At 41.5% G+C, this 10038-nt stretch overlaps 1 protein-coding gene across 1 annotated transcript in view; it reads left to right on the forward strand.

The window, feature by feature from the left end:
- Positions 1-4383, forward strand: part of ppm1g (protein phosphatase, Mg2+/Mn2+ dependent 1G) — a 49998-nt gene extending 45615 nt beyond the window's left edge. The window contains exon 10 of the mRNA XM_033025963.1: positions 2475-4383. Within this exon, the coding sequence (XP_032881854.1) occupies positions 2475-2657 (183 nt within the window). The 3' untranslated portion in view covers positions 2658-4383. The remainder of the gene's footprint in view (positions 1-2474) is intronic.
- Positions 4384-10038: the final 5655 nt, after the last annotated feature.

Here is a 10038-nt window from a genome sequence, read left to right on the forward strand (position 1 = left end):
GGAAGGTGATGTGGAAGGTTGTTTTTCAAATTGGAAGCTCTTGACTAGTGGTGTACCTCAGGAATTGATGCTGTGTCCATTGTTGTTTGTCATTTATATCAACGATTTGGATGTGAACGTGCAAGGCGTGGTGAGTAGGTTTTCAGATAACACTAAAAAATGTGGTATTGCAGACAATGAAGAGGCTTATGCAGATTTATAGCGGGATCTCAATCAGCTGATTAAGACAGCCGAGGAATAGCAAATGGATTCGGTTAAATGAAATGTGCTGCATTTTAGGAAGTTAAACCAGGGTCATACTTTCAACATGAGTATTGTTGCACTGAGGGACCTAGGAGTATGTACATTGTTTTCTGAAAGTGACAGGTAAATAGGGTGGAGGAAAGGCTTTTGGCCGGTCTTCATCAGTGAGGACGTTGGACATAGAAGTTGAGACATTATTTTGCAATTGTAGAAAATGTCGATGAGGCCGCACCTGGAACGTTGTGTTCAATTTTGGTCGCCCTGTCATAGGAAGGATGCCATTTAGTTGGAAAGAATGCAGAAAATAATTATGAGAATGTTGCCAGGGCTCAAGAGACTGAGTTATTTGTGGAGATTGGCCTGGCTTGAATATTATTCCTGGGAGTGTAGGAGATTGAGGGATGATTTTGTAGGTGTACAAAATCATGAGAGCATAGACAGGGTAAATGCACAGTCTTTTTCCCAAAGAATTTCACTATGCCTAGCTACATGTCACAATAAAGTATTCCTATTCCTAAACCTTTAATAGGGAACCTGTGGTGCAACTTATTTGCAGAGAGTGATGGCATATGTGATGAGCTGTGAGAGGAAGTAATTGATGCAGGTACAATAGCAACATTTAAAAGACATTTATTCAGCTACACAGATAGTAAGGGGTCTGAGGGATATGTGTCAAACACAGGCAGTTGGGACCAGCTTAGATGGGCATCTTGGTCAGTATGAACGAGTTGGGCCCGAGAGAATATTTCTGTACAGTATGAATCTGTGATTAAGTGCCCACTTTCCAAAATTTGTTTATCTTCAGTCCAGGTTTGCCCAACTAAATTAATACTTGGCTTGGAAAGGTGCTCATGAGAATGTTGTGCTAAAAACGTTAATTCAATGAAAATTGTCTTTTGCTGCAGAGCATTTGATAAATGGACACGCCCACTCAGCCTGAAGAATGGCCCCGACCTGAAACGTCACTTACCATTTTATCCAGAGATACTGCCTGGCCCGCTGAATTAGTGCAGCGTTTTGTGTCCATCTTTAGTAGTTTAGAGATTAGGGAGGGACAACATCCATATTTATATATTAATTTCCTGTGTCAGTCTATGCATTCATCCCCATCTATTGATTCCATCCTGTTCAGTCAAATATAGTATTCTGATTTTTGAAAGTATTGAAATGTGCAGCAATAAATATGCTATATTTGGCACTCTCCCTTTAGAGGGATGTTGAACAAAACAGAAAATTTAACTATTTGCAGACTTTTTTCCATTTAATTAAATTTAGACCAATTCCTTTGTAAAAGCTCAGAAATTAACATACCTTGCTAATCTACCTTTAGCTTGGGTCTAAAGTCCAATTGAATAATAAGAAAATAGAATTCCTTTGTGTTAATAAATGGCATGAGATAATGAGAGGGTCTCATATTACAATAACATTTATCATCATCTGCTTGACCTTGCATTCAATCCTTTCACCTCTAAAAATTCCTGATCCCCTCTCTAATCCTCCTCCTCTTCTTTCTGCCTCATCCTACACTTCAGCTATACTTGCCCCCATTAAATTATCTCTGCTATATCTGCCCACCATTACACATCTTTTTAATATACAATAGCTTGGGAATCAGTATGTTGGATATTGTACATTTCAATATTTCAACCAACTGGTTCAATGTGGCTTGTTGATGAGCAACTAGAAAATATGCTAATAGACACAAAAAGCTGGAGACTCTTCTTGACCCAAATCCTTTTCACCAGAGATGCTGTCTGACTCTCTGAGTTACTCCAGCCTTTTGAGTTTATCTTTGGTTTTGCAGTTCCTTCCTGCACAAATACGCTAATCCTATTCGCTTCAGGACAAGGCAATAAAAGGAGTAAAAAGTATTATGGTCACATGGACTGATGGTAACTGTGCCATTAATATGCACATGATAGAAAGCCATCTGTTTAAAGCAGGCAAAATTAGTGTACAATAGTCTAAATATGCAGTTAGAATGTTATGCTCTATGTAGTTTCCTATCATTAGTCTACATTATTTTATTTGTTAACTCAAAGCAATCCCATTCCCTTGGTATGTACTACATGGGCAGATGTAAACTTGGAACAAGAATCTAACTTACCAAGTGCACAATGACGTAGGCCATAGGGGAAATTTTAATTATATCCTCTGAAGAAAATACTTCCATTTGGTTTTGTGTGCAGTCTTCAAATATTGCAGCATCCATTCTCTTTCTATGTTCACAGCTGCTGGATCACTGTTTGGCACCTGATACATCAGGAGATGGAACTGGATGTGACAACATGACTTGTATTATCATCACCTTTAAACCACGGCCTGCAAAAAACCAGGCTGACTGCAGCAAGCGGAAACGCCTTCACTCAACAGACGATGAGAAAGAAAATGGGAAAAAAACAAAAAATGAATAACTTGAAAGGGATAGGGAATAAACTGAGACCCAACGTTATCGTGTAATTAAAGAACTTGATATCGTTTTTTAAAAAAAATATAGCAAGCAATTGCTGGAAATTGTATAAAAATAAATCTGCAGTATTGTACAATGTAGCCTTAGTTTGCCACCCTAGATTACTGTGTGTCTGAAGCACACTCCCTTTAGCAGCAGTCAGTCCAGGGATCCTACATTGTTACTCACAGCCTGTTGGAGACAAAAACATGTGAATGAGTTTTTCATTGTCGGGTGGGAAGGAGGAAAAGTCTGAAATTAAATGGGATCCATGCCTTTTTCATAGAATTTTTTGATACAGGAAAAGTTCACTCCACTAAGTAACTGAATGCTTCAAAAGTCATACTTGATACTTTTCAATGGCAAAATTTGAAATGATTACCCCTTGGGGAAAATATAAGGAGTGCGATAGTTGAATTTGCATTAACTGAATTTATTTCTGGTGAGCAATTTAATTGAATGCAGTTTGTAAACGCTTGACAGTGGGGGGGGGGGGACAGTTGCAGTGAGATTGTTGTCGGTGTTTGTGCTGCCAATTCTTTTGTATTGGGGACGAGGAAGAGATGGAGGATGATGTGGAGAAAAATATTGAGGCTTTGGATTTTTTTTCAATACAATTTTTTTTTTTTAAAGAAAATATCAGGAGAACATGAATGTTTTTGCTAGTATATGAAATTGCAAACATAAAGGCAGTGTTGGACCTGAAAAGGATTTCAGCTTACTATCACTTCCTTTGTTAAGCTACATATACTCAAAATTAATGTCAAAAGCATCATAGACTTCTGAAAGGTATGAGGTCATAGTATGATTTGAAGCTATGTGAATGCTGGACCTGAACAACTTTCAACCACTTTTATATATTAAAAGAAAACATGGGTTTTAAATTTTTTTTTAAGGTTTTTTCAATTGCATTTGGTATATTATATAATCAGAGTACTGTTGTTTGAAAACCTTGACAACATGCATTACTGTTCAGTTTCTATATAATTTGGTCCACAACTAATACATCCAAATGCTGATTGCATTGTTAATGCAGGAATAATTTCCCTTGTTGCTTTGGGCTTTGTGCTGAAATTCATTTAAAATCTAATTTTCATCTTCAATATTTTTTTTTAAGTCTCAAGGTAAGGGCTTCAGTTTTGTTTCAATAAAGGGTCATGGATTTATATCCTTGCTTCACTTTAATGCTTCACTTGGGATGAGAAAGGCAAGAACATGTTCAGCAGTCCAAACAGCACCTGTGGAGAGAGAAACTGCCAGCATTTTTGGGTCAGTGACTTTTCATTGGTTCTGATCAATGGCCATCAACCTGAAACATTATTTTAGTTTCTCACTCCACGGATGCTTCCTGAGCTGTTAGGTTTTTACAGCTACAACATTCTATTTTGTATTTCTACCATCTGCATTTTTTTGTTCATTTTCTTCTTTCTCGAAGACAAAGATGTGGATTGACATGGCTGTTCACCATGACCACTCCAATCTTTTTTTTCTTTTGTGGACCATTAGGTGTCATGTACCGACCAGCAGGCACTCCAGCATTTCAGCTTGGTTTACTTAACACGGTTTCCCTTTTTTTATAGAAGCTGGTATCACCATGTGTTTATGGTAATATTGCAGCAATATTTGTAATGCCAGTTTTCATGGAAATGTACTCTGTTTCATCCAAGTAAAGCACTATGATTGACTGATAATCATTATATGACCATCAATTTTTTGACACTTTCTGAGAATTATCTCTGCACAGCTTCTGTTTATTTAGGTATGGGGCTCAAAGTGTGACATCCCATGTGGCATCATGAACCATCAGCTCTGTTATTCACCCTCCTGTCTCCGAATCAGATGATTGAAGGTTGACTTCCACTCCAGCACCACGACGGACACTTTGGTGCAGTGGTGATGGCATGTTGCATTGATGGGCGTGCCACCTTACATGGATGCATTTGTCTTCCCCACTCGATGTAACAACATGAGAGTTTTCCAGGAAACCTGCCCAACATTTCTATCTCAATAGTTTATGGTTCTCTTGGACCATATTGTGCATAAATTGGCTGTTAATTTTCTCTTGACTTCATTAAACAACCCGTTAATGGCTTGAAATGTAGGGTGACATAAATGACAATTTGTTCGAAAGTTCTGATGTGAATAGTTAGTCTAATTATTTCCGACTAAATGTTGTCACAGTTGCAAACTTGCTATTGTCATCACAACGTCTTGAATATTTTTGAGGTCAGGAATTATTTCCCCACCAAACTAGAATATATAGATTAACCCTAGTCAGCAAAGACCTCTTGATATTCCCATGGATTAAGAGAATGTAAGAGACCTGGTCTTTACATTTTTCAGCTCCAAATTTGCTTCAAAATGTGAACCATGGAAAAGGCGGGGCAATATCATAGTCAAAACATGGGGGGAAATTTAATAGTCTTCTTTCCAGGAAAGTAACACTAATAAATTTCTACCCTCACTATGACTATTGCTACTAGGTGTTTATAATGATTAGCAGATGGTTTGGGCTGATTTCCAATAATTGATTTTTTTTTTCCCCTTGTTGCTGCTGCCTTAGACAAGCAATGTTTGTACTGAATTAATTACCTAAACATTTACCTCAGTTATTCTTCCAACTCATTTTAACTTTATATAGATGGATATTGCAACTGTTCCTTTACTCTAAATTATGAACGCATACCTCAGTGAGAACTCCAGCTGTCTAGATACTACACTGGTTACCATGCTGCTCTCATGGCAAGCGGTGAAAGAATCTGAGAGAATAAAATTCTTGACCCTGCATCTCAAACAGTTTTAGAGTGATACCGTGTGGAAACAAGCCCTTCGGCCCAACTCGCCCACACTGGCCAACAATGTTGCAGCTACCCTAGTCCCACTTGCCTGCGTGTGGTCCACAACCCTCCAAACCTGTCCTACCCATGTACCTGTTCAACTGTTTCTTAAACGATGGGATAGTCCCAGCCTCAACTACCTCTAGCAGCTTGTTCCATACACCCACCCCTGTCAGTGTGAAAAAGTTACCCTCTCAGATTTCTATTAAATCTTTTCCCCTTCACCTTCAACCTATGTCCTCTGGTCCACGATTCCCCAACTCTAGGTAAAAGGCTCTGTGCATCTACCCGATCTATTCCTCTCATGATTTTGTATATTTCTATAAGATCTCCCCTCATCCTCCTATGCTCCATGGAATAGAGACCCAGCCTACTTAACCTCTCCCTATATTCCTGGCACCATCCTCGTAAATCTTTTCTGAACCCTTTCAAGCTTGACAATATCCTATAACGGTGCACAGAACTGAACACAATATTCTAAATGTGGTCTCACCAACTCTTATACAACTGCAACATGACCTCCCAACTCAATACTCTGACTGATGAAGGCCAAAGTGGCAAAAGCCTTTTTGACCAACTTATCAACCTGCGACTCGACCTTCAAGGAACCATGCACTTGTTCTCTTAGATCCCTCTGCACTTTAACACTACCCAGAGACCTACCATTTACTGTGTAGGTCCTGCCTTTGTTCGACATCCCAAAATGCAACACCTCACACTTCTCTGTATTAAATTCCATCAACCATTCCTCTGCCCACCTGGCCAATCGAACCAGATCCTGCTGCAATCGTTCACATCCTTCTTCACAATCTGTAAAACCACTAACTTTTGTATCATCAACAAACTTACCCTGTACTCATTCAAATCATTAAAGTAGATGACAAACAGTAACGGGCCCAGCACCAAACCCTGTGGCACACCACTAGTCACAGGCCTCCATTCTGAGAAGCAACCTTCCACCATCACCCTCTGCTTCCTTCCATGGAGTCATTTTGCTATCCATTCAGCTATCTCTCCTTGGATCCCATGAGATCTAACCTTCCAGAGCATCCTGCCATAACCTTGTCGAACGCCTTACTAAAGTCCATGTACACAACATCTACAGCTCTGCCCTCATCAACCTTTTTGCTCACGTCTTCAAAAAACTCAAGTCAGATTTGTGAGACACGACCTCCCATGAACAAAACCAAAGACTGGATAGGCTCGGCTTGTACTCGCCAGAATTTAGAAGATTGAGGGGGGATCTTATAGAAACTTACAAAATTCTTAAGGGGTTGGACAGGCTAGATGCAGGAAGATTGTTCCCGATGTTGGGGAAGTCCAAAACAAGGGGTCACAGTTTAAGGATAAAGGGGAAATCTTTTAGGATTGAGATGAGAAAAACATGCTTTACACAGAGTGGTGAATCTCTGGAATTCTCTGCCACAGAATGTAGTTGAGGCCAGTTCATTGGCTATATTTAAGAGGGAGTTAGATGTGGCCCTTGTGGCTAAAGGGACCAGGGGGTATGCAGAGAAAGCAGGTACAGGATACCGAGTTGGATGATCAGCAAGAGATACGACTGATTGGCTCTAGCCCGAGTGGGAGGAGAGAAGTGAGTCAGTGCCGGGAAAACAGTTGAAAACTGAGGAATTTGTAAACTGAGGTTTGTAAATTGGTAAATCAGGCAATTTATCAGTCAATTTAAGCAAGACGGCTCTTAGCGAGCGGCAGTGAGTGAGCGGCCTTGTGAGGGAAGTGTGAGTCTTTGCCTCGAGAGTCTTCGGCGAGGAGGCTGAGGAGAGGAGACCACGCAAAACGCTTGAGAGATAGAGAGGAAAGAAGGAGATGTCAGGCAAGCTGATTCAGTGCAATGCTTGCAGTATGTGGGAGGTCAAGGACACCGCTGGTGCCTCTGGCTGCTACAAATGCAAGAAGTGCATCCAGATAGAGCTGAAGGACCGTGTTGGGGAACTGGAGAAGCAAGTGGATGACATCCGGTTCGTCCGAGAAACTGAGTCGTTCCTCGACAAGTCCTACAGTAAGATTGTTACACCTAAGGTACTGGAAGAGAGAAGGTGGGAGACAGTGAGAAAGGGAGGGAAGCATGGAATGCTAACGTCCCCGGGTGTTGTACCTCTTGTGAACAGGTTCACCCACTTAGAAGCTGTCGGGACAGAAGACGTGTTTACACTGAGCGGCGGACTGGCTTGCGATGCGAATAGGGCTGTTGAGCCAAAACCAAAAAGGCCTAAGGCAGGCTATGCCATTGTAGTGGGAGACTCCATTGTGAGAGCTACGGACAGGGGTTTCTGCGGCAACAGACGGGATGCGAGGATGGTGTGCTGCCTTCCTGGTGCCAGGATCCAGGATGTCATGGACAGAGTGCAGAAAATCCTCAAGGGCGAAGGTGAACATCCGGAAGTGGTAGTGCATGTCGGCACAAACGATGTCGGAAAGAAGGGGATGAATATTCTGCAGCATGACTTTAGAGAGCTCGGAAAAATGCTGAAAAGCAGGACCTCCAGGGTTGTTATCTCCGGTTTGCTTCCAGTTCCTCGTGCTGGCGAGAGCAGGAACAGGGAGATACGGGACCTGAACGTGTGGCTGAGGAACTGGTGCACGGGGCAGGGATTTAGATTCTTAGATCACTGGGATCTGTTTTGGGGTAAGGGGGAACTGTACAAAAGGGACGGATTGCATCTTAACAGGTGTGGGACCAGCATTCTGGCAGGCAGGTTTGCCACTGCTACATGGGTGGTTTTAAACTGAATATGGGGGGTGGGGTGTCGAATGGGATAGTGGAGGATGGAGTTAAAGGGAAAGGGTTTCTTAAATGTGTGAGCGTAGAGACAGAGGGGTGTAAAATGAGGGTAGAAGCAATAGGTAGCAAGGTGCTGAGGAAGAGGATTTCTTGGAATGTATGCGGGATAGTTTTCTAAACCAACATGTAGAGGAACCAACGAGAGAGCAGGCTATTCTAGACTGGGTATTGAGTAATGAGGAAGGGTTAGTTAGCAGTCTTGTTGTGCGTGGCCCTTTGGGCAAGAGTGACCATAATATGGTTGAGTTCTTCATTAGGATGGAGAGTGACATCGTTAATTCAGAAACAAGGGTCCTGAACTTAAAGAAAGGTAACTTTGAGGGTATGAGACGTGAATTGGCCAAGATAGACTGGCGATTGATTCTTAATGGGTTGACGGTGGATATGCAATGGAAGGCATTTAAAGACTGCATGGATGAACTACAACAATTGTTCATCCCAGTTTGGCAAAAAAATAAATCAGGGAAGGTAGTGCATCCGTGGATAACAAGGGAAATCAGGGATAGTATCAAAACAAAAGATGAAGCGTACAAATTAGCCAGAAAAAGCAGCCTACCAGAGGACTGGGAGAAATTCAGAGACCAGCAGAGGAGGACAAAGGGCTTAATTAGGAAAGGGAAAATAGATTATGAAAGAAAACTGGCAGGGAACATAAAAATTGACTGCAAAAGCTTTTATAGATATGTGAAGAGAAAAAGATTAGTTAAAACAAATGTAGGTCCCTTGCAGTCAGAAACGGGTGAATTGATCATGGGGAACAAGGACATGGCAGACCAATTGAATAACTACTTTGGTTCTGTCTTCACTAAGGAAGACATAAATAATCTGCCGGAAATAGCAGGGGACCGGGGGTCAAATGAGATGGAGGAACTGAGTGAAATCCAGGTTAACCGGGAAGTGGTGTTGGGTAAATTGAATGGATTAAAGGCCGATAAATCCCCAGGGCCAGATAGGCTGCATCCTAGAGTACTTAAGGAAGTAGCCCCAGAAATAGTGGATGCATTAGTGATAATTTTTCAAAACTCTTTAGATTCTGGAGTAGTTCCTGAGGATTGGAGGGTAGCTAATGTAACACCACTTTTTAAAAAGGGAGGGAGAGAGAAAACGGGGAATTACAGACCAGTTAGTCTAACGTCGGTAGTGGTGAAACTGCTAGAATCAGTTATTAAAGATGGGATAGCAGCACATTTGGAAAGTGGTGAAATCATTGGACAAAGTCAGCATGGATTTATGAAGGGTAAATCATGTCTGACGAATCTTATAGAATTTTTCGAGGATGTAACTAGTAGAGTGGATAAGGGAGAAGCAGTGGATGTGTTATATCTGGACTTTCAGAAGGCTTTCGACAAGGTCCCACATAAGAGATTAGTATACAAACTTAAAGCACACGGTATTGGGGGTTCAGTATTGATGTGGATAGAGAACTGGCTGGCAGACAGGAAGCAAAGAGTAGGAGTAAACGGGTCCTTTTCACAATGGCAGGCAGTGACTAGTGGGGTACCACAAGGCTCAGTTCTGGGACCCCAGCTATTTACGATATATATTAATGATTTGGACGAGGGAATTGAATGCAACATCTCCAAGTTTGCAGATGACACGAAGCTGGGGGGCAGTGTTAGCTGTGAGGAGGATGCTAGGAGGCTGCAAGGTGACTTGGATAGGCTGGGGGAGTGGGCAAATGCATGGCAGATGCAGTATAATGTGGA

Source organism: Amblyraja radiata, chromosome 8 (assembly GCF_010909765.2).
Source record: "Amblyraja radiata isolate CabotCenter1 chromosome 8, sAmbRad1.1.pri, whole genome shotgun sequence".
NCBI lineage: Eukaryota > Metazoa > Chordata > Chondrichthyes > Rajiformes > Rajidae > Amblyraja > Amblyraja radiata.